Source organism: Lepisma saccharinum, chromosome 2 (genome assembly GCF_977018435.1).
Source record: "Lepisma saccharinum chromosome 2, izLepSacc3.1, whole genome shotgun sequence".
In the NCBI taxonomy this organism is placed as follows: domain Eukaryota; kingdom Metazoa; phylum Arthropoda; class Insecta; order Zygentoma; family Lepismatidae; genus Lepisma; species Lepisma saccharinum.
Genome location: NC_139230.1, coordinates 13,585,492 through 13,610,605, shown reverse-complemented (window position 1 = coordinate 13,610,605; position 25,114 = coordinate 13,585,492). Strand labels below are relative to the sequence as shown.

The 25,114-nt window shown below is 37.6% G+C and overlaps 1 protein-coding gene across 2 annotated transcripts in view; it reads left to right on the top strand.

Annotated features, from left to right (window-relative positions):
• Zir (dedicator of cytokinesis) overlaps positions 1-25,114 on the top strand; it is a 157,044-nt gene that overhangs the window by 6,487 nt on the left and 125,443 nt on the right. For both annotated transcript variants that reach the window (XM_083117051.1, XM_083117050.1), the window contains exons 2-8: positions 1,057-1,159; positions 2,600-2,778; positions 5,774-5,993; positions 16,089-16,268; positions 17,725-17,846; positions 19,688-19,967; positions 20,837-21,005. In XM_083117051.1, coding sequence (XP_082973177.1) covers positions 1,057-1,159; positions 2,600-2,778; positions 5,774-5,993; positions 16,089-16,268; positions 17,725-17,846; positions 19,688-19,967; positions 20,837-21,005 — 1,253 coding nt within the window. The remainder of the gene's footprint in view (positions 1-1,056; positions 1,160-2,599; positions 2,779-5,773; positions 5,994-16,088; positions 16,269-17,724; positions 17,847-19,687; positions 19,968-20,836; positions 21,006-25,114) is intronic.

The window sequence follows — 25,114 nt, the reverse complement described above, 5'->3', positions numbered from 1 at the left end:
CTGGAAGTGGGATCCGAACCACTATGTGCCTCGACAGGGTATCAAACCCAGGACTACTTGATTACAAGGCGACAAGACTTACCCTACCACTGTGCCATCGGGGAGGCACATGTGGGTGTGTGAAGTGAGACAATTTGGGAGCTATATGAGAATACAGGCTCTGGCAATACAGAGTTCAATAAATTACAACGAAACGCTTGGCAATTGCTCGATTTCCTTAACATTAATGATACATTTGGTACATGTGTTATTAATGCTTTGAGGCTACCTGTATGTAAAAACATAAAAAATGAATGAAAGAACAGAAGTAGTAGTTAAGGAATCAGTTGTTTTTGCTTACCGGCTACCATTGCAGTGGCGCTATCCCAAGATCATCTTCATTGTTGGTTATTAAAGGAACATCTTCATCTGAGCTACTACTGTCACTGCTGTCTTCCTGCCCAAGTGAAATTACAAAATCCTCAATTTCCTGCTCTTGAACTCCCTCCTTTTCCCATGCTTCGGAAATAATCTTCCTTGTGTGTTCTATAGCCGAATGCCACCTATCTGCTGTCACATCCCCGATAGCCTGTTCTGTCAATTGCAAAATTTTAGACGGTGTAAAAGGTGGCGAAGTGTTCCTTTGTGCTACCAGCCCTTTGACCTGTGCCCAAATAAGTTTGATTGCATTGTACATACAATGATAAGGCGGGAGACGGACCACCGTATGTCCCGCTTCTTCTGCAAGCTTGTCTATTCGATATATGGCGAACTGGGGTTTGTGTAACATAAGGAGCAGCAGTAGTTCAGCCTTCCTCATGTTTCTGTGGGCTCGCGAGAATCCTGAAGTAGGTCAATCCGGCAACAGCGCGTCGCTACCAGAGTGGGTGGTCCCACGCCGCTTGCTAGCGCGTCCCGACAATAAACATTGCAGAATAGCCATCAGTATACTGCAGATAGAGTTAGTGTAGATTCCAGTGTAAGCTTTTTGCTGTTTTTGAATTAAATTTTGTTAAGTTTATTTCGAGTATTGAGCAATTATTTTCTTTAATGTGGTTTTCTAATTATTTGTTTCAGACAACATGCAGCAGATGTTAGGAAACAAATTGCTTCAGGTTCCTCATCGTACACAAGGGACTTAACAAAAAGTAGCAGCAATGTTTCAGGATTTTCTTCTTCAGTGAGTATCAGGTTATTTTTAAATACTCTGAATATGACGTATCTGATTTATATGTTTAAAGTTAGTTTGTACTGTATTGATAGCTCCATGATCACAAATTATTTAGTTCTTCTCAATGATAAATGAAGGGCTTGGGGTGTAAAACATGGTACAATGGTCATTTCTGAGTTCGTGAAGAAAAAAGGTTATTGGAAGCTATACTGTAAATAAATTGTTTTTGTGTTGTGTTTACCAATTTTACAAGGCTTCACTGAGTCCAATGCAAATTGTATGACATGGCAATTTTACTCAAAAATTGAAGAATGGAATATTTTATTTTGCAACTAAAAAATTACGAAAATGTCACTTATCATGTTTTACACCCGAGCCCTTCAAATAGTATAAGAAATTATTTTATTATGCATTAAATTACAGAGCAGCTGTCTTTATTTGTATGGTCATTTAATACAACTTTGTATGTACTCCATTTGTGACATGTTCAGTATCCACTTTGTATTCAGTTTCTTGCTGTGCCTTCCATAGCATTTCCAGGCATTTTTGTTCCAATGGCTTCTGCTATCAGTTGTTTAAGTTTAACAGTGTCACATACATTAGTCCTTAGTGAAATGCTGAGGAATGTATGGTGAGAAACTGAATGTACAACTTGAGCATGAGTTGAATCATTTGCAGTTTTTGTACAGTTGTCACAAAACTATGGTGAAATGCAGTCATTCTGACCACCATGTATGCCATAGAAATTCTTACAAATGAAGTGCACCATTACCACTGGAGATCATGATGAGACTTAAACAAAGGAAAAACATAGTGAGAAGTGCAAAGTTTCACAACTTCAAGTATAATTTAACTTGTAGGAAAGTTTTTATCTTGTCCCTTGGAAGATAGGCAACATGTCTCTTTTTCTGAATAAATAACTTGACATGTGTGGTGCAAAAGACACTAACTGAAGTGCATAATACAGTGGAACCTCGATTTTACATTTTTCAGGGGACCAAACTGGAAAAACTTAAAATGCGGGAAAATGTAAAATCAAGGTAATTTTTATAGCATTTTGCTGCGTTGGGACCATCATGATTGAATATATAATGCGGGAAAATGTAAAACCCGGGAACGTAAAATCAGGGTTCCACTGTATTACTCTGCAGTATTACAATCATAACACAAAATTAAAATACATAAAATGAGCAAAATATGATAGGTACAATGGACATTTCCACTCAATTTTTTTACAGCAATTTTAGAAACTACACCCTGTTCCCACATTTGCCATAAAGATTGTGAGAAATGTAAGGCCCAACTTTAACTTTGTCTGGAGCTGTAAACTAGAAGTTGAATATTTTCAAGTGTGTGTGTGTGTGTTCTCTTTAAGCATACTTTCATATGAAAGAAACTATCCAAAGGAATACTGTCAGTCTTCAATATATATGTACTTTTCTTTTTCAGATGTCATTATGTGACATTGTTGATCCCTTGGATTATGAAGACTTTGTGCAACAGCACCAGCTGATGGTAGATCGTGATGCATTGCGGCATGTTCTCGACTTTCCATCAAATGATATTGAAGTTGGAGTTATTCCTCGGAAGATAAGAACTCTTGTGCCAATTGTTCCAGAGGAACCTTTGTAAGTAATAAGACCATTAGTATGCTCTTACTATAAATACCTTAGTACTCACTTTTTCCGTGAAGTTCTTTTTCATTGTACTATTAATTTTCAGTGGCCATTGACCACCATCCTCATTGGAACTTGTTGCTTGGTGTGCTTCTATTGTTTTTAGTTCTTTGGCTGCTGCTAGATGCGCTGTTGTCATTTGCCTGCCTGCGTCCAGGTTGTTTGCTATTCCCGGTGTTAACTGCTGCGGTAGGGGAATCCATGCGTAGTGTGCTTGTCCGACATCAATATTTAGCTCATGTGTGAAGTGCACGATGGCATGCATTTCCTTGATTTTAGTGTCTACGAGTGTGTCACTATTGTGTTTTATTTGCTTGGCAAGTCCAGTGGTAGGTTGGGCTTTTTTTTACAGCTGTTAGTTGCTGCCAGATTCTTTCATTCAATAATTCACCGCATCTCTCATTTCCCAAATATTAATATCTTACTATTGCAAAATGGATTGGTTTACTTTATTTAACGTCACAATTCTGCCAATTTTGGCTAATTCTGTTGATAGATATGAATGTTGATAAGTTGAAGTGCATGAAGGTACAAACACAATGGGCAGCACAATACAAGCCCAACTGAGGATAATTTTGCCCATGAGTTCAATTGTCAGAGCCTCGTCGGCCTGTTACCAGGGTGTACTATGCAGAAGTGGGGTTGACTTTAAGCTGCCTTCAGCAAAGGTCACCCTTTACACCCCACTATACGTATTGTAAAAGAATGAATGCATGACTACATCTATATTTCTATAAGAAAATATTATGAAGTAACTTTTCATTTAAATAGTGATTATGTGAAATAGAGTACATGGTGTTACATCACCAATTGCTACTTTTTTTTTTTTTTTTTTTTTTTTTGACCAGCCATGAAAGTATGCAATTGGAACAGATTGTGATTTTTCAATGATACAAGTCCACTTCAGGAATGAAGTGTACAATCCTAAAGCATACTATAGCGTCTAATCTCTTAAAGAGATTTAGGGGATCAAACCTCAGGCCATGTGAGAACCTGGGGTTAGAATTATATTGGCAGCGAGAGGTATGTTTGTAAGTGGAGGGTGTCGCTCTGGAGAGTGGTGTCAACACTCAAACAAGCAAGGGGGCTAGCCCCATGAAATAAGAAAATACTAAAATATTTGATTTAAACACTTCGATTGACTAAACAGGCAGGGTGAGGAGATGTCATAGGAATATTCGTTAGTATCTGTAGTGTAGTTGGAAGTTCTCGTCTCCGCTTGTCTTTGCTTCGATGTGGTCCTATCCTGGAATAAAACTAACTAGGGAGCAAACTCCATTACTCCCAATACTACTTTAACGTAGTCCCAATATTCGAACTATAACTTTCTTCTCATAATTATTTCCTTTTCCTTTTACTACGACAACTATGGAGCTCACTTGCTATAACTTAATCTGATGTAAAGCTGAAAACAACTAAGAGCAAGATTTTCTCATGCGGATTATTTATTTGGAATTTGAACATTTAATTGGTAAAACCATTGACTCGAGCACGTCTCTCGATAATGGTGTTTTTAGCGTAAAGCTGTGTTTGCTTATTTCCCCTCAGTGGATTTTTCAAGGTCTGCTGAAGGTTGCCGGTGTTATGTGTTTGAAGGAAGCTCTTTCGTAACCTCTTTTATAAAGTGATTGGCTTATTGATTTATGATGGCCGGGGTCCTAGGTTTGAGTCACGCCTGAGGCGTGATACGATAGGTTGTAAAAATTCTGTAAAGATTCAAGAAATGATGTAAATAGAATAATGGTAACTTATAAAAATCATATATCTGAAGGGTATAATTTAACAATACAGGGAATTTCTCCAATTTGTTTGAATTTTCGGTTACTTACTAATTTGGGTCTCCTAATCACGAATCTGCACTTAAAATTTGGCGCTCACGTATAAATTTGGCGCTTATTTGGGGGCAGGTGAATCCGGCCACTTTCTAACATGCCCTTAACAGGGAGTCTATAGATATAGGCGGGGCCGCGATAGCGGTTGGGGGCGGTAGGTCGATTACCCCAGGGGCGGAGCCCGGAACCGGCGGGAAATTCGGAAATCGCGGGTGTGGAAATAAGAACTTAATTTCGATTATTTTGCTATTTCCACGTGTGAGCGCCAAATTTTGACTGCAGATTCGTGATTAGGGGGCCAAAATTAGTGAGTATGCCGAATTTCAAACAAAATGGAGAAATTCCCTGTATTGTAAAATCGCTCCATCTGAAGAAGCAATGAATGGAATACAACATATCTCAGGAAAATATTAATAACATCGTGAGCCTGACTTTATGTTTTGGGTTTTCCTTACATTTTCCCCACTAATACATTTAGTTGTCAAAGTTTAGGCAAAATACCACATTAAATAAAACAGTGTTAACTTCAGTTGAATGTAAACTGAACATCTGTTTCCCACTTTGTGTGTACACATTTTCTCAAGCTATGCCTATATCTTAAAAGTTGCCATGAAGCTGTTCTTGGCTGTGAAACTTTCTCCACATTTGTGTGTCTTGTGTGTAGAATGAACTTGAAATTCTGATGATTACACTTTTCACCCCTCATGAACTAGATATTTAAAACTAGGATAATTACTAACTTTACCAAAGCAAGAGTACTGTGGAAATGAGTGGCAGTGATACAAAATAGATTTATTGCTTGCCCTACAACTGTAAATGGCAACTTAGGAGGCACCTGTTTCTTTTAGTCGTGAAGAGAGATCATATTGAATTGATCAAATTTTGAAATTTCTCTTGGGTTACATAAAATAAATGTTTTTTTTTCTATTAATTTCCCAGGAATAATGGCTTTTGGTACAGTGTCAGCTTTCATATTTATATACCCTGTAGAATTTTGTTTTCATTGATTTATATAACAATTTCCTGACAAAATTAATCTTTATATTAATCTTTTGTACTATCCTACTACTCTCCTAAAGCATTACTATCTAATGGAAATTCTTTTTCAAATGCAGGGATCAACTTCCATCTCATGTACGTGATTGTGTGCAGTGCTATACTTCAGATTGGGTAGTTGTGACTCGCCAGCATCAGCAGCACTCAAGTAGCTGCTGGGTAAGAGATCGCACTGGGGAGAGATTGTCCGTAGTACAGAACACTCCTCATCAAGAATTTGAGGTTGATATTGAAGAGGAAAACCACACAAATGGCTCTCCAGAAGATGATGGATACAAGGTAAGTTCTAAATAATAGTCCACTTTATGCACCTTGAAAACTTAAGAGCCCGTATCACCGCTGGTGACGATACCTAAAAAATAGGTTCTTGCGTCGACCTTCTGTGCTCGAACAGTCAAGTGTGTGGCATTTAAATTTTACTGAGTTAAAGATCAAATATGAAGTTAGTTATGTCGCGCAGCCTTTTTTTAAATATATTATTTATTACGTAGTTTTCCTGATCTCAATTTCGTAAAATTCACTTGCTCGCCAATTGTATGTAATAACTTAAATCAACATTTTAAAGCGCAAGAAAGCTTCAACTGTTCTTCTACAGCAAAGAAATGAAACTGATCTTACATAATTTTCTTTAGAATGTCTGTAGTTTGTCGACGTACAGAGCAATGTATGTAAATTTTAACTTCGTCTTTTGTAAGCTGGTCGCGCTAGCCGTTTCCCGCTCTGTACCGCTCGCGCTCAAACCCCCCCCACCTCCACACTCCTTCGCCGTCCCTTTTTTCTTTAACAATCGGCCAGTCTTCCAAGAAAACCGCATGCTGAGAGCTAGGAAAAGAAAAAAGAATGCAGGGAAAGGTTTTGGGGGAGAATCAATGGTTTGGGCGATGCTTGTAAACAGTTCTTCACTACGCTATATCTTAATACTAAATCACGATGGGGTTGTAGTGCAATGACAACAGTGAAGGACGGGGATTTCCCCAGTATATTGTTCACAAATGGGAAGGGCTGGTTGCACAGACTCAAGTACACCTTTACAAAAGGTTTGCCTGCAAAAGAAAAATTGTGCCAAATTATAACATTTTTTTGGTGAGAACACGAAAGTCCATTACCAAGGGATTTTTTTTTAGGGGGAAGGTGACTTTACTCAAAGTTTTTAGGTAAATATTGTGTAAATTCTATCTGGTGGTGGATTATCAACCAGCCACGCAAATGAATGACTTTTTAGCTGTCGATCATAAATAAGTTCAATGAACGTTCATTGTCAGTTTGAGATATTTCTGAGGGTCAATGGTAAAAAATACTTGATGATCTGTTATGGAAATAGTGCTATTTTTAAACATTTTGAACGTCCGTTCAACTTAATTTCGAATTTGGCTCCTTTCATGATTTGTAAGTAGGGGGATAAAATATATTTACTTAATACTTTACTGCGTTATTTTATCACCAAATATATATATATTATTACAGTTAGGGCCTCCCCGATGGCGCAGTGGTAGCGTCGTTGCCTTGTAATCAAGGGGTCCCGGGTTCGATACCCGGTGGAGGCACATAGTGGTTCGGATCCCACTTTAAATTGTAGGTCCAGTCCCGATAAGCCTTACTGTGCATAAAGTGGACTTAAAACACCAAATCAAACCAATATTTTACAGTCAGACCCAAAGAAGTCACAACATAAGATAGTTCTGTGTCATCATATACAAAAATACTTTTAGGCATAGGTCTTATGTAAAATAAAATACATTAATTATATGTTGTTTTTTCTTTTCCAAAGACATTATTTAGTTGAATAATATGACAGACTTACTATTGATAATGACCATACAAAACACACCATAAAAATTTCATTCACTTTCAACTTTCTGGGGCCGGCCACCGTGGGGGAGTGGTTAGCACATCGCGCTACGACGCCAGGGGTCTCGGGTTTGAATTCCGGCTTGGCCGCGGATGTTTGTGAGTGTCCATTCATCAATTTCATCATATCATCACTTATTCCCTTCTTCGCAAATTGGCCAAAAGTGGCACAAAAAGCGAAGTAAAATAAAGCAAATCAATCAACTTTCTGGATATACGACAAATAACACTATTTCTGTATAAGGAATTTTAGGCGTGCTCAGATCCTCCGATTATGGGAGCAAGGGCCTTGATAAGAGTTCAGCTGACGAAATAAAGCCTTCATTCCATCTCACTGTTTTTATTACATTGATGGGAACAAAACAGTGTTGTGTGTGTCCCGACGCACCTAAAATCACTTTATTAGATGAATTTCAACTTCAGTGGCACCATTGTTCTCTGCTGGCACTTAATTTTCCATCTCTGCCATTCAAAGACTATTGTACGTATAAACGTGGTTTAGTACCGCAAATTCAAAAGAACTACACATAATTTATTCATGTGCAATATATGGGCAATTTATTCTGCAGAGACATACAGATAATACAACTAAAGAATAAAATATGTGGAGGTGTTAATAAGAAATTTGCTAGTGGGAGAGTCCAATTACATAGGAAGTAATACACTACCCTTTCCTTACGTAGTTACTTGGAACTTTCGTAGGTTTGAAAATAGTATTTACTTTTATTTCTATAAAAGCATAATGTTGTTTAAGAACTGTTATTAGATTCCTTTGCACTAAATTTCTAAGTGAGGCTATTAAGGGGCAACTTCTCCCTTCTCCCCCATTTACTCACTGTATGCAAAGAGTGTGAATACTTTTTTGCTGAAATGGGAAAATGAACCACAGCAAGAAACTAATAAAATATGTTTGTTTTTATGAACACCTGCAGAATTATCTACAAACTTGTTGAAATTCACAGTTTTGCTAGCTTTTACTCATTGGACGAAATACATACAGCCAGGGACGGAGCTACAAGGAGGTTAGGGGTGATGAAACCCCAACAACATATCTAAGCTCCCTGCAGCCCCCAGATTTTTATAGTACGGTAGACGCCTTTCGATCGAAAATTAAAGAAGTAGAAGCTATCTTACGTAATATTTTCCATTATAAAACTTCCCTTAGGGCAAGGCCATTGCAATGTTCAAATACATTTCCTGCTTTTATAAGATCGCAAGATTATTACAACGTGTTGTGCATAAAATCGTGGTTGGAGGTGGCAGCTGCAGATCTGCATGGATCAACAACGGACATTGATTATTTAATACGTACTAAGTAATTGTTAAATCACAAGTCTCCAAACTTGCCAAAAAAAAAATTTACAGATACTCTGCTGCCTATCTGGTAGGTGGATGTGTTCAGTGGCTGTGGGATTGCTGTTTGGTTGTTGGAGGGTCAAACGATGATAATACGATGCCTACGAAGTTAAATGATAACAATTATTATCCTATGTAAATCATGTCACTATTTTTGGAACGAGTGTTAGAAATTAATTTTTATAAGTTGGAGGATCTTACCAATTGTATTGTGAAGGTAACACTGAGAGAACAAACATATTTTCAGTGCAAATTCACCTACACTAGGAGACAAAAGCATTGACTATCAATATCATTGACATAAATCAATGGATACAGTTGCAGCTCTCGTACTGGGCAGATGTGATTAGTAGTGAAAATAACTACCAATAGTTTTATATATGTTTCACATCTGATTCTTCTCCATGGAATAGAAATTGGCCACTCGGCATAAATTATTTTCCAACGTCATAAATAATAATTTATTAACATGAAGACCTAGGCTTACAAGGAATAAAACTGCCCAAGCTTGCTGATTTTTGCACTAAATTGCAATGTTTAGTTGCACAAAGGCTAATCGGGACAAAACCTACAGCCTATAGTGGAATCCGAGCCACTTAATTAAATGTCCCTAACCGTGGATCGAACTCGTGACCCGTCGATTACAAAGCATCATTATTACCGCTAACCGAGGCAGGAAGGTTCACTTATAATCTTTCTAATTATTAACATTTAAGAGTTAGTTAGTTTCTTTAGTCTTTTAATTCCTTAATGTCGTATTTTTGCCTCTCGGATGTTTTCAATAACGATGTAACGATGAAAGGATTGAGAAAACATCGCTGACAATTATGTTCATTGCAAATACTCGAATGAGAAACTACAATCAGAAAAGCTGCCCCCCGTGGCAGAGTGATTCAGTTCTTTTTCACATGCATGCTCGGATCCGGAGAGATAGTTCGCAACTGTGAATAAGAGGAGTGTACAGTTAACAGAATCAATCATATCTGGAAACTAGTAAGCTGCGTGAAAACTGACATACGTGTATTTCAGGATAACTATGATAGATATGAACAAGAAACTGTATTAGCCTTATCTGCGGATGTTTGAAAAGTCCTGTAGTAAATTCACAAATTCGTCGTTCCGGTTCAATATGAGTAATATGCATTGGCTGTAAATAGTTTTAATTGTATCAAAAATGCTAAAAGTACACATTTTACTAACTACACGACTTTCCCAATGATTCCAAATGGCTAACTTGGATTGATATTCACGTGCATTAGCACTGGCCTCCGTGATGAAGTGGTTAGCATATCCGGGAGTTCGAATCCCGGCATGGATGCTCTTTGTGAGTGTCCGTTCATCAGTTTCATCATACAATTCATCCTCAGGCGGAGCACAAAGCATGATGCCTTAGGTTGTAAGACACGTTTTTATTACGTTAAGAAAAGAAAGAACATCAAAATCATCTCACTTAGGATAATCCACCAACTGCAGAAAACACAAAAGAATGTCTTCGCCTGTTCTGCACATGTGTCGCAACAGGGTGAATAGCTATGCACTACTACAAAGCATCGTCATTATTTCCCTAGTTTACAGCACCATACAGGAGAGATATCCTGCTACTCGATGTTATAAACTATTCCATATATGTTGGTCAGAGGCATGCGCATGGGGGGGGGATTGCCCCCTAATCACGGACGTTCGCAGATTTTTCCACAAAGGGACAAGAAAGGTATTTTTTTCATGGGGCATATTACCCCGATACTAGTGCTGTCCCCTCAAAAAACACCACTTGAATTTGAAATTATCGCATTCCTACGTCCCCATTACATAATAATTAATGTAAATTACTATGACTGAAATCTAATTATACTTGTGAAATATATACTTTTAGGTTGACCTTCGTTTTCAAGGTGTGGTCATCCTTGCCCCCCTTCCAGACGTTCCATGCCCCTATATTATTATACTTTCACCTAGAAATTTAGTGGAGAGCAATATTGTCACTGTTATTAAACAATATTATACTCTAAAAGGAAATGGCGCAACCACAATGGGACAGGGGGGCATTGCTTATGCCTTTTTCCAACCTTGGACGGAAATCATTGAAGTAAAAGAAAGCAAGACTAGCAGAATCTACTAGTAGCAGGACAAAAGGATACTCAAGACGGAATTAGTTTTCACGTCCATCTTGCATTATTTCTTCCAGATGGTCAGGATCACTTGCAGGGGGTTACAGAGGGACAATTGTCCCCTCGACTTTAAATTTTATACAAATAAAAATACATTTCGTAAAATTTTCTTTCTCGCTTCGCTCGGGGTACCTGCTTTTCTTGCATTCTTGTCAACTTCCGAGCCGTAGCTAGGAAGTAGCGGGAGTTGGCCCTGGGCACCGAACAATCTGATTGAGAAAAATTGTAAAAGAGAATGGCATGCCGTCCCATGAATTTTTTTGTGCCCTATTAAATCAATACTCTTTTCAACTTTCAAAAATTTGGATCGAAAAATTTTCTTGCTCGCTTTGCTCGCAGTTTCTTTTCTCCAATACATTGTAAATTACCAGAAAGAAAGTAAGAATGAATAAGTAATTCAGACAGTTGCTGCTATAGCAGTTTGGTTTGGAGGAAAACGAGCGCTCACATTTCAGAGACAATCTATATAATTTTTGCTGTTGGTTTGTTAAGGGGCAGATGAATAGATTACGTAATGTATTTAAATAATATGTTAATACCTAGGTATATATATATATAATATACACACTCGCGCGCGCAAACACACACACATATACCGTGCGTCCATTTCGATCTGCAGCCGAGAGATCGGGAGAAGCGTGGCGGGCGGCGCTGACGGAGATGCCGACATTTGCGGCCTGTAATGCCCGCTTATTTTTATAGACATATGCAGACATTTATATAAATATTGCAAAACGATCACTAACCTGTGTTATAACACGCAAAAGTTCTTCTGTAATTCATCCAAGTTCTGCTCTTATATACACAAATAAATACGCTATAGAAACGATGTTAAGAGCCACAGATAATAAAGCATTTTAATCATAGTTTTGACCAGTAACGTCCTGTTTAAGTTTATATCCTTGAAAGAGTTTTGTGGCCATGGGAATCGTTTGGAGGTTTCGAATGTGCAACACTGTATCAGGATTACACTGCAGACGAAACCGATAAAAGTGAATGGTTTTCGTGAGCTTCCTTGCAATCCGAAATATCCGAGCTCGAGTTTTTTGTTCCTTCGCGACTAGATGAAGACAGAGTTGTAAATATAGTGGCGAGCAATGTAAACCAAGAGCGTGTTAATTTCGTACTGTTCGCAAGAGTGTTATTCTTGGTTACTTGCAGTTACTTGTTTGTGTTATTGTAGTGTGTATGTGTGACGTGTCAGTGAGACGATTGGAATGCCAGCCGCAAGATTCACGTTAGAACAAAGATTTTTTATGTATGACACGTACGTGAAAACAAACTCGTGTCGAGACGTGTGTAGGTAATTTGTACAGAAATTCCCATGCATTTCAACTCCACACAGAGATACGGTTAGACATCTTGTCCTTAAATTACGAGAAACTGTATCGTTAAATTTTAAAACACCTAAGCAAAAACGACGGATTCTAACTGAAGCAAAACTCGATGATATTGGTGCAGCGTTAGAACGTTCTCCAAACAAACCTCTACGCCGTGTTTCACAAGAGGTGGGCGTGTCAAAATCATCGGCACATACAGTCACTAAGCTACTAAAATTAAAACCATACTCTTATAACACAGGTTAGTGCTCGTTTTGCAATATTTATATAAATGTCTGCATATGTCCATAAAAATAAGCGGGCATTTCAGGCCGCAAATGTCGGCATCTCCGTCAGCGCCGCCCACCACGCTTCTCCCGATCTCTCGGCTGCAGATCGAAATGGACGCACGGTATATATCACATCAATGCAAAAAACTAAAACAGTGAGATAAAATGAGGTTTTTCTTTGCCGATCTGACTTAATTTTCAAGGTTTTTGCCCCCCCCCCCCTATCAGAGGGTCTGCGCATGCCTATGATGTTGGTACCTTCTTCTAATAATAAAAACAAGTTAAAATAACAGTAATATTAAATTAATAATATTAAAATATTAATTAATATTGTTATCACATGAATGGGAAAAGATGGCATAAGAATAGGAATATAACAGCACGTATTCATTATCTAGCTCATGAATAGTTAAGATCGCTTCAATTTGTATAAAAACAACTGACCTGGCAAGGTGATTGTGAAACAGATAAGGAATTGAATATTTATTGAATAATGAAAAAGGATGTTAGACCCATTTGACGAAAAGTAAAGTTCTTAATTTAATATTTAAGCATATTACTTAGGTAGTGGTGTGTATAAATCTTCTTTGATACAGTCATCCAAAGTTGTATGACCCCAATGTAATCCTTCCCTTACAATAAGTTTGACAGAAATACACCTCTCTCGATTATACGACAGATGCTAAACAAAACAAGCATATTTACATAATTTAATTTTAGTACTTCGTAAGTCTCTCGTGGAAGATTCGCTAATACATGTAAGTTGTATTGCGATGTTCGTCAATGTGTGTTTTTCTTCTTTCAGACACTCGGAAAAAGTGTTGTCCTGTCACAGAAACCCTCTCGGCTCGGTGTTATAAACGTGCGGGCTCAAAAGAAAGGTCTGTTATGGTCAGAGCCTGATCTTCCAGGCAGGGTGGGGGGTGGGGTGGGTAGCGGACAGGGAACCTTGTCTTCTGTTTCTTTCGACAGAGCAACCCTCCCACCAGTAAAGTCTCAAACGGTCTACCATGCAATGGATTTGCGTTCAAAGGGGGAAATGGAATCAATATTGGTAAGACTAGGAAGAAAATTTGACATCTGTCCGGTGCTTTTTTCGAGTGACGCTGATACGGGCTCTTAATACCTCTCCAGAATTCACCTGGATGATATATCTTGAGAATCACCCCAACATTTGCTGCTTCAAGGTGCTTGACACTGATAAATTCACAAGCTTCTTTATGCACAGAGACTGAAAGACTGGAACTTCCATTTTAAGTGGATCTGAACATGGAAAGCTATACCTCTTTCTGGAATTGAATCTAGAATCTCTTGATTATGGGGCTAGGATAAATGAATCACTACACTATTTGATGCAACTAATTGCATAGTAAACTGCATTTGCCAGCCCCTGTGGCAGAGTGGTTAGCACATTGTGCTACGGCGCTAGGGGTCCCAGGTTCGAATCCCAGCCTGGGTGTGGATGTTTGTGAGTATCCATTCATCAATTTCATCATGTCATCACTCATCTCCATCTTTGCAAATTAGCCAAAAGTGGCCCAAAAAGCAAAGTAAAGTAAAGCAAATCAAAGTAACCTGCATTTGTAGAGCCACATATTTATGGTGAATAAAAGATCAAGATTTTGGTACAAACACTGGACACATTTCAGAATCAAAAGTTGTATATTAAATGGCATTTTGGTATTAACATTTTGAATGTAACCCTAAATTTGGTTTTCGAAATTACACTTATTAATCAAAATAAACATTTCCCTACTAATAGTACAGTTATTAGAGTATTACATTTATTCCTGTGTAAAGGAGTGAATTTTTGTTTCTCGAATATTTATAGCAGGATGAATCAATTTTCTGTGATTTGCTTAACTCACAGGACTTCAGTGTTCAGAAAGTGTCACATTGGTAAATAAACTCAAAATTTCATGTTTCAGAGTTTTATTTCACAGTTTCAGTTCATTTCGAATCATTTTGTGATAAAATATGGTGTGAAAATACACCTCTCACCTTTCAGAAATGAAAAATTAACATTACTGTGTGTTACTTCACATTTCGTGTTTCCATTGAAAACAAGACAAGCATGCCTCTATGCATATTAATACTCCAGAAACTTGTAGATACATTGCAGATATGAAATTGCTATATAATATCATAAATGGAAACTTAAGATGCAGCATCCCACTCCACGAACTCTCACTCAGAATGCCTAGACATAAAACACGTAGCAAGGAAAGTTTCCACACTACAACTCCCAGGCTCTCACTCATACAACGTTCACTATTCCATAGGCTACCGAATCAGTTCAATATCATCTCAAACCAAATAGATATATTCACTTCATATTATTTTTTTATCAGCAACATAGAAAAAATTGTACATAAGTTATGCTTTTGTGAAACTGATCTATTTACCTTGGTACTGTTTTGGCTTGTTTTTATTTTTGTTTATTTTATGTTATCCTTTCTTTTGTGTTTTTAATCTTAGTCTCTTGTTTTACTGTTGTTTCTTTCTGGTTTAAAATGGCTTCTGCTGTACTGGAAATTTCAATAAATAAATAAATAAATATTAAGGTACAGAAATGCATGCTGAACCAAAAGGAGTTGGGGCAATTGTGAAATAAATGATTGTATTGTGGCTCAAGTGTTGGTCAGCGGCACAATGTGTCAGGGTACCAGGTTAAAACCTTGAAAACCATCATCAAAATTTAAACTTTCCACTATTTTTCTACTACTTATTTAAAATCTGCCTTGTCTAAGGAGTTATTTGTTTGAACTATTTGCAGAATATGCATACTTATGTATATAATATATGGTATTTGTGTACATGGGAGTGATGTAGGATCAGTAGCTTTTAGGTGCCCTACAGAGGAAGTAATTAGAAGCAATGGAATCAGGTGACTTTGGAACAACTGAACAAATACTATTTTAATGAAATGCCACTGCATTTAATAAAGAGCAACTGCATGTTGCAATCCACTCCTCCAATCCAAGTTTCAACAACCAGAAGTCAGTAAGTGTTGCCAATAACATGAGGGAACACTCTTGCAGCAAACACAAATGTCCATTTTATCGAAACACCTTTTATTGTAATTTATATTTGTCTAAGTTCATTGAGGTGGTTAAGCAAGAGTTCAGTTATGTGTTTTTAATCGATGCAACATATCAAATATGTGTTAATAATTAAAGTAATACTTATTCCATATTTGTGTATTACCCAGTGTTTATGCAAATTTCTTAACTTAATAGTGCTTAGTGGAGAGTAACAACATAATAATTAGAAATGAGATACTTTAATTTTGATGTATGTTGTATTTTCTGGGATTATTTGATGTGTAAAACCCTGATTTGTATTTTTATTTATGATTTTTTTCAAAAAAATTAATGCTTTGTGAAATTTTAGGATTCAGCTCCACCATCTTCTCGTTCATCAATACACTCTGCTGACACTCCAAGAGGTAGCTGGGCAAGTTTTGATTTACGCAATTCTGTTAGCGATACTTTAATTCCCTCTTTATTGGAAAGAATTCCTCCAGAAACAATTGACCAGTTAAATGAAGCAAGAAGACAAGAAGATAGACAGGTAAGCGACATATATAAATGTAATTACTCAAGCACCCTTTGCTTTCAAATAAACCTATCACTTGGATTTTGAAGAAAGGAAATCCATGAGGGTTCTTTGTTGATGTCACTAGTTGTCTCATGCTTCCGTTCCAGACGTTTTCTACTGGCTGTTGTAACATGCACCACTACAAAACTACATTTGCAACTGAGAACAACACTTATTTTTATTAAATGTAGGGGCAAGGGAGGTTGATCTGCATGGGGTATTCCGTAACAGATAAGGAAGTTCCTTCACAGATTACTTGTATATCGTCAAAAATGCAAGATTTGATCTTCAAACACATTTGAAAGTTTCTAGTAATGTCGTCTTTCTTTGCAAAACAATATTATTTCTCATGTGAAAACTTCATTATCCAGCTACACATTAACATACTTTGCAGCATGAATGACTCAGCTGAGCAGACATAAACAGCACTGCTCTTTTGTCTCAGATGTTTGTTGCCATCATTGTGATATCTGACATGATCCTATAAGCTGTACTTGGAAAATGTGATGGAGAGATTCTTATTCTTTGCATTCTCAGTAGACATGTTTCTCAGGTATTAGCATTGCAACAACAAAACACATAACTGTAACTGTTCCTCTTTTCCACATAGTGCTCCCTGGACTGCTTTTTTTGCAGGCTGACGAGGCTCTGGCACTTGGACCCACAGCTAATATAATCCTCTGGGGGGGGGGGGGGCCTTGTCTTGTTGTGTGTTTAAGATTGTACATTCATCTATTTCAACACCATTCATCCAAAAGTGGCTAACATAAAATTAAACAAATCAACAAATGTGACTGCTGTTTCATAATTAATTAGAATATTTTTATCTTTATTTCACTTCATATGCAATATGATGTAAACGTTTCTTCTTTTTTTACTTCTTTCCAAAAACACACATCATGATAGTGACTGTGCATAATAGATTGCATTCTTATACAGGATAAGTTATTTGTCTGGTTATGTCTCTATACCCATAAAAGCCACAATTTTAGTTAATAAAAGTTCACGGGATACTCTAGTATATACAATAATTGACTTTCATTATTGTCATTGAGCTGAGCATGTATTTTTGATTAGGGAGTGTGCTTTTTTAATGGGTTTTGACTAATTACATATTATTTACTATGCATTACAAGTTGATTGAAATATGGAAAATGTATCATATTATGCATTGGAAATGAAAGGAAAAAAAATTATCAACACATACCTATATTTCTATTATTTTAATAGTACAAGGTTGAAAATAATTTCCATTTCATGTAGTTTCAATATTACACCATCATTGATAACTAGTACTGTCTGACAACTAATGGTTGCAATTTTCATATATCTCAGCAGTCTTGGTACATGTGCATCTTTTTAAATGCTGGATGGTATCTTTTATTGAATGGGCAAATATAACATTTTTTCTTTTTCTTCATAATTACAGGAAGCATTATTTTCTCTGTATCCACTTCAAGATGAAGAGGAAATTATTGAAAGGAGAATGCCAGCTGAGATTCCAAGTGAACATATGGGCCATAGAATTCTAGTCAAATGCCTTCAATTGAAGTATGTATTTTGAATAATTCTCTTGCTTGTAATGTAAAATATAACAAATTACCAGTTGGTTCAATGGCTTCTGTGTACTGTTAAGTAGAATATACTTACTGGGCAGTGACTTTGAAAGAGAGATTTCAAGTTGAGTGTGAGAATAGCATCCTGCATGTTGATTTTGTATTATATTTTTGTTATTTACTTTCACTTGAATGTCGTTCTATGTTGGCATAGAATCTTACAAAGATAAATTAAATGTGTACTATAATACCTCGAGATTAGATTCAAAATATTAAATCAGTCATTGAGAAGTGACACTACATTAATATTTTTCCTTTCTGCTCTTCAATGTTTTTTTATATGTATCCAGTTGGGTTTGATGCGAGAACAGCAAATAAAAAATAACTAAGCAAATATGATTTTGAAATAAATAAATGAAACACAACTTTTCGTGTAAGTTCAACATGCCATGTTCAGTAAGGGCAGGATGTAATGTAACTTCTGAACAATTTTTTTTACTTCTGAAATGACAGAGGTCAACATGAATGGTCACAGATCAGATATCAAGTCTGTATTAGCATTAAGGCTGTCTGTAACAATTGAAAATTGTCCAAAATACAAGGGTGGATCATTAAGTATAACACAACATTTTTTTTAAAAAAAAGAAGTTGACAACATAAATTATACACAATGAAACCACATCTTTTAGGTACTTTTCAACATAGGAGCCAAGTCTTTCAACACATTTTTCCCATCATGATATTACTTTCAATATACTCTGTTCATAGAACTCCAGTCATTTGGGAATACAGCCATCTGCGCACAACCAATTGCACTTCTTCGGCACCCAGTGGGCACTTACTTTACGAAAATTCAATTTGTCATGCACGATATTGCATACCGTACTGTAAGAAATGTTGAACCACTCTGACAAGGTTCTCAGATTGATCCGCCGGTCGTTGAGAATTGCCTGCTCAATGGCTGTAACATTCCATTCCGTTGCAGCTGTTACTGGTTGTCCGGAACGTGATGAGTCAACCAGGTTCACCACCTGGAAATGTTGCTACGGTCCAAACAGTCTTCCCGATACATGCCCAACATGTCCCTGCAAATTTCACTAGGGTCTTGTCCTTTCGCCCACAAAAAACGAACTACAACTCTCTGCTCTTCACACGTTGACGACAATAACATGCATGCCATCTTTGCTAAGTAGTTTATGCTTCTGCCGCAAAAGTGATACCTGATCGAATAAATGACGTCTCTAGCGCGAACTTCAAACTATACGTCTGTAAAATTTCAACGTCCCAGACACAATAACATTGCGGGTAAAAATTGTTGTGCAATACCTAATGATCCATCCTCGTATTTATAAATTTTATTATAGAAAGCATTCAATAGCAGTCCATATCAATTTATTTTAGTTCTGCTTAAAAATATTAATAATTTCTCATGAGAGATAATTAAGCTATTAGCTGCAATTCCATTATGAATTCCACTTTTGCCACACAATGTTGGTTCAAAACTACACATTTTGTGGAACTTGTAAGATACCAAGGCTCTAGGAAAGTATTGGCTAGTATTGGTTATTAAATTCTTTCCAATAACACTTGTATATTAGTATCACTAATAACTTGCCCCTCTTAAGACATGATATGTGTCCTTTTGTTTACAATAGAGACAGTAATATTTGAAGCTTTTGTTTGTAAGTGTAACCATTTCAGACACACATTTCTTAACTCACTTATAAGGAATGAACATGAGATATTGTGGTTTTTAAATTGTATTATACCTGTGGTTGGGAGATACTACATTGAAACTCAGATTTTTATTGATATTATGTATATCACTCTTTACAGGCTAGATTTGGAGGTTGAACCTATATTTGCTTCAATGGCTTTATATGATGCCAAAGAGAAAAAGAAAATATCTGAGAATTTCTACTTTGATATGAATCCAGAGAGTCTGAAACGTATGTTAGGATCTCATATTCAGTATTGTGATATAAGCACTTTGAGTCGTTCATGCATTTTTGACATCACCTACCCATCTACAGACTTATTTCTTGTTATTAAACTTGAAAAGGTTCTTCAAGGAGATATTAATGAATGTGCTGAGCCCTACTTGAAAGAAGACAAGGTATGTTTGATGAATATTTATTTGTTAGTGTGTGTGTTAAGAATGAAAATGCCTGCTGATTCCATTCTAATCCACTTACAGTTTAATTTTAAATGCAGATTTTTGACCACAATCAATTTCATCACCTGTCTCGTAGCTTTGTCAGGCATGTACTGGCATATACTGGATTAGCATGGATTACCTCTCCCTGCGTAACCACCAAACAGATATTGTTAGATACAATATACAGTGGAACCTCGATTTTATGTTTTTCAGGTGACCAAGCCAAAAAGAAAAAGTTAAAATGTGGAAAATGTAAGATCATGGAAAACTTTATAACATTTTGTTATGTTGGAGACATCAAGATATAATGTGGGAAAATTGGGGTTCCGCTGTACCTTTTAGATAGATTGTTTTGACCAGTAGTTCAAAGAATTAAATTTGCTATGATTTTCAGTAATGTGGTATTGAACATATATATGTCAAATGTCAAATTGAAGTGTTTCTATCTCATGTCAATTGTGAAAGGCAAATAGTTTGCTGTCCCTGTAGATCTGAATGTTGTATGTACTTCATAATTTTGAACATGAATATTTGAACTTGAATTGTTGCATTAAGTCCACTTTATGCACAGGGAGGCTAATCGGGACTGGACCTACAGCTTAAAGTGGGATCCAAACCACTGTGCAATGTGCCTCCACCAGGCATAGAACCTGGGATGAACATGAATATTGTGGCAGCATATGATTATCATTGGAGTTCAATAAGAGGAACAAATGGAAACATAATTAAAATAACAGCCCTTTTTATGTGCATATTTTAATTGGTTACAATATGAAATTGGTATATTTTTGTCAAGGTGGTGTTGCATGTGCTTTTTTGTTCTGTAGAATCGTGACAAGGTCAAGGCAAATGCTGTTGCTTCTTGTGAAAGACTGGGAGAGTACAGAATGCCATTTGCGTGGACAGCCATATATCTTATGAATATTGTTAATGGGGTAAGCAGCTTGGAACGAGACTCAGGAAGTGACAGAGAGAGCACGGGTTCAAATAGTTTGGGTGAGTGTGTTCAAGACATTGTAAGTAAAAGTAAACTTTTAGTGGTCATGAAATGTTAACTGAAATTGTGCTGCTTTTATGTAGAATGATGTCATGCAATGCAGAATTTGAACAAAATGCAAGAGTCGTAAGTAGGGACCTGCAAAATTTGCATACAAAAACATGGAAAGCTTCTCATAAAAATCACAGAAATTGCAAATAATGGTAGGTACACAGCTGCACTTTGTTTTTGTTCCACACACCCAATAAATTCTTTTCATTTTTCATCCTTGTTGCTAATAACTTAAAGATACAGTAAGAAAGAAAATTCAAAAGTATTCAAATGAATGGAGGGAATCAAGGAAAATAGAAGACTTCATGGAAAGTTCACATTTTGTGGCAAAATTCATGAAAATTCACAAACAAATTTTTCACTTAGCATGTTTGTTTAGACATGCAATAGCCAAATATACTATAAAAAGTCATATTTTCAGTTTCCTAGTCATAAGTGAATTACTTAAGCCCCTCCCAACCAATTTGTACACTTTTTCTCCTATCATGAGAACACCGACTTTAACAATATGTAGGGACATTGAATTTTTGTGATGCGCAAAATGTGAAGGAACGTTGCAATTTCTAATGTTCTGCAAATAACTACATCACCAATGATGAAATATGTGCGAGTTCTATTCGCGAAGTAATGCGAAATGTGTGCTTTTCCACGAAGTGAATGCCTTTTCGTGAAATAGCTGCGAAATATCATTGAATTAAGTAGGAAACATGCAAGAACTGTCAATCGAGCCAGTGTGTTTACCCTGCCGATTTGTGACGAAACAGTTGTTTAAAATAACCTACTACTAGCTGTTGTAAAAAAAAAATATCTTCAATCACATCGGAAAAAGCTGCAAATTGCAATTTCTTATGCACATAGTCTCCCCTCCCTGTGCTTGTGCTACGCCCCTCGTGGGTACGTACTTAAATGTTATTTTCCACGGCTACAGATATCTTAATCTCAGGGGGGTAGGTTCTTTATTTCAGAATTCCAAATGAGAAAGCGTTTTATAGCCAAGAGGATATAGTTAAATGCGGATCTATATTCTGAGAACTATACAAAAATACAGAGAAAATATATGTATGTATAATCGAAAAGGCTTCTTCTCCTTTGGTTATCAAAAGGCTTCTTCTTCTATGATTATCGAAAAGGCTTCTTCTTCTTTGGCTATCAACAAGGCTTCTTCTTCTTTGATTATTGTAAGGCTTCTTCTTCTTTTATTATCAAAAGGCTTCTTCTTCTTTTAATATGGAAAAGGCTTCTTCTTCTTTTATTATCGAAAAGACTTCTTCTTTTAATATGGAAAAGGCTGCTTCTTCTTTAATTATCGAAAAGACTTCTTCTTTTAATATGGAAAAGGCTTCTTCTTCTTTTATTATCGAAAAGACTTCTTCTTTTAATATGGAAAAGGCTTCTTCTTCTTTTCTTCTTTTAATTTATTATCTTTCTTTTTAAAGCGTAATCTTATTTATGCGCTCGCTTTCCCCGCTTCTTTGGCAAACAATACAAGCTATACTTGTAGAAAGAGTAGGGTCGACTAAACTGACCATAGCGCCACCTCCTATTTAACGACCAAAGGGGAATAACCAGGATCGCTAATAACAAGCGCTACCAATGGCCCAGTGCGACTAATAAAGAGCGCAACCGAAAAGTGCTTCGGGGCGTCTAATTTGACACAGCGCCACCGGGGACAAACAACCAAAACACTGACGATGTTCTCCTCGTCAGAGAAATAAAAAGATATAGATTTTTGAATTCATTCGCTTACTTAATAACTTTCCTAAACGTTTCATATGCGGCCATATTAATTCTTTTAATTTACTATATACAACATTCTATTTACTTCTTTTATAGTATTTGAACTCTTCTTTTATATATTTCTCAATTTACTATAATATATATTATCCCTCTTCTCCGCTTATAATTTCCTTTGCTCCTCTTTATATAGCGTGCTGCCATCTCTCATCGATTCCGAGAAACCATTCCTCCTTGCAACTCTCATTGTGTCATCGAAACTGGCACGTGACACTTGTCAACCTGCATTTCTTCTTTTCTCTTAATCTCTTCACAGCTGCCAGTTGCATTTAGTTTGCTAGTTGTAGCAACGATTTCAGGATTAGTCTGTCTGCGAGGAGTAAGATAAGATAAGAAAGACTTGGAGAATGAATCACCCTCCCGCGAAGCCAAAACGTAAACAAACGTGGGCTCTCAGTTACATGCCTTTTCAGCCAGCTGCATAGCAACTGAACAGACGTAAACAATGGGCAACATGGCGCCGGTGTGGCGACTGACAAGTCCACGCAATTCCATCGGAAGTCAATGCGAAGAACTTCCTTAGGAATCGCAATTGTTGCGACTTTCAGGGAAATGTGTGAAAGGGGTGAAATCAAATATAAACCACAGTTTTAAGTCTCGCTGTGCACGAAGTACAATTAAACAATTAAAAAATGGATAATTGCAGTTGTAATATGAATACACCCTTCCCCCGTCGTAAATATCCCATGGAGTACCATGACCAGACACTTTTCGACTTTTTTCATTGTCCTAATCATAAACGGAAGCAAAGGGCCATTATTATCTCTTTCTCTTTCAAAATAACGTCGCACTGCACATACTAATTCACGAGTCTGGCCACGCAGAGGAATACCATTCCCGACAACTTTTTTTTCTTCCGATTTTGCCGGTGTATTCACGTTAGGCTCATCCATTGTAATTCAGTATAAAAATCACAGATACAAGAAGAAAAAAAAAGCACAAACAAACCGTACAATAACCCCAAACTTTTGCTGTCAGGCATGCACTTGACAATGCAGAATACCACGAGAATTTCCCCTCACCAAGGCAACTAGTCAAAGTCGATTGATTGGTCCAGCGGTTCACGTGACTCTCCCTGACTTTCGACAGAAAAGACAAATATAGAATTTCCAAGTCCATTCTTTGGGCGGAAGCATTTTAGGTAGCAATGGGAGTCGGACCTGGGCGCCGAATGATCTAAATGAAAATAAGTTGTAAGATTGATTGATTTGTGGTTGTAAGTCCACTTTACGCACAGAAAGGCTAATCGGAATGACCTACAGTTTAAATTGGGATCCAAACCACTGTGCCTCCACCGGTATCGAATCGGTGACCCCTTGATGACCCCTTATGCCTCCCCGATGGTAAAAGTTGTAAAACAGAGAATGCATTGGCATCCTGTGATGTTATTTGTAGCCTATTAAATCAATATTTATTTCAGCCTGCCAAAAAAAAAAAAAAAATGTTGTTCTCTGCCAGAGAGACAGACAGAGAAATAAGACTTGTCTTCATTGATTTTGTTTTAAATGCATGAACAGTTGTTTCGAGGAAAGGGAGCATGCACATTTGGGACAATTTATGTATTGATTGATTGATTAGCTTTATTATACTTCACGTTTTGTGCCACATTTGGCAAATTTACGAATATGGGGATGAGTGATGAAATTGATTAATGGACACTCACAAGCATCCCTGTACAGGCCAGTATCCAGACGACGACGACGACGACGACGACGACGACGACGACGACGACGACGACGACGACGACGACGACGACGACGACGACGACGACGACGACGACGACGACGACGACGACGACGACGACGACGACGACGACGACGACGACGACGACGACGACGACGACGACGACGACGACGACGACGACGACGACGACGACGACGACGACGACGACGACGACGACGACGACGACGACGACGACGACGACGACGACGACGACGACGACGACGACGACGACGACGACGACGACGACGACGACGACGACGACGACGACGACGACGACGACGACGACGACGACGACGACGACGACGACGACGACGACGACGACGACGACGACGACGACGACGACGACGACGACGACGACGACGACGACGACGACGACGACGACGACGACGACGACGACGACGACGACGACGACGACGACGACGACGACGACGACGACGACGACGACGACGACGACGACGACGACGACGACGACGACGACGACGACGACGACGACGACGACGACGACGACGACGACGACGACGACGACGACGACGACGACGAC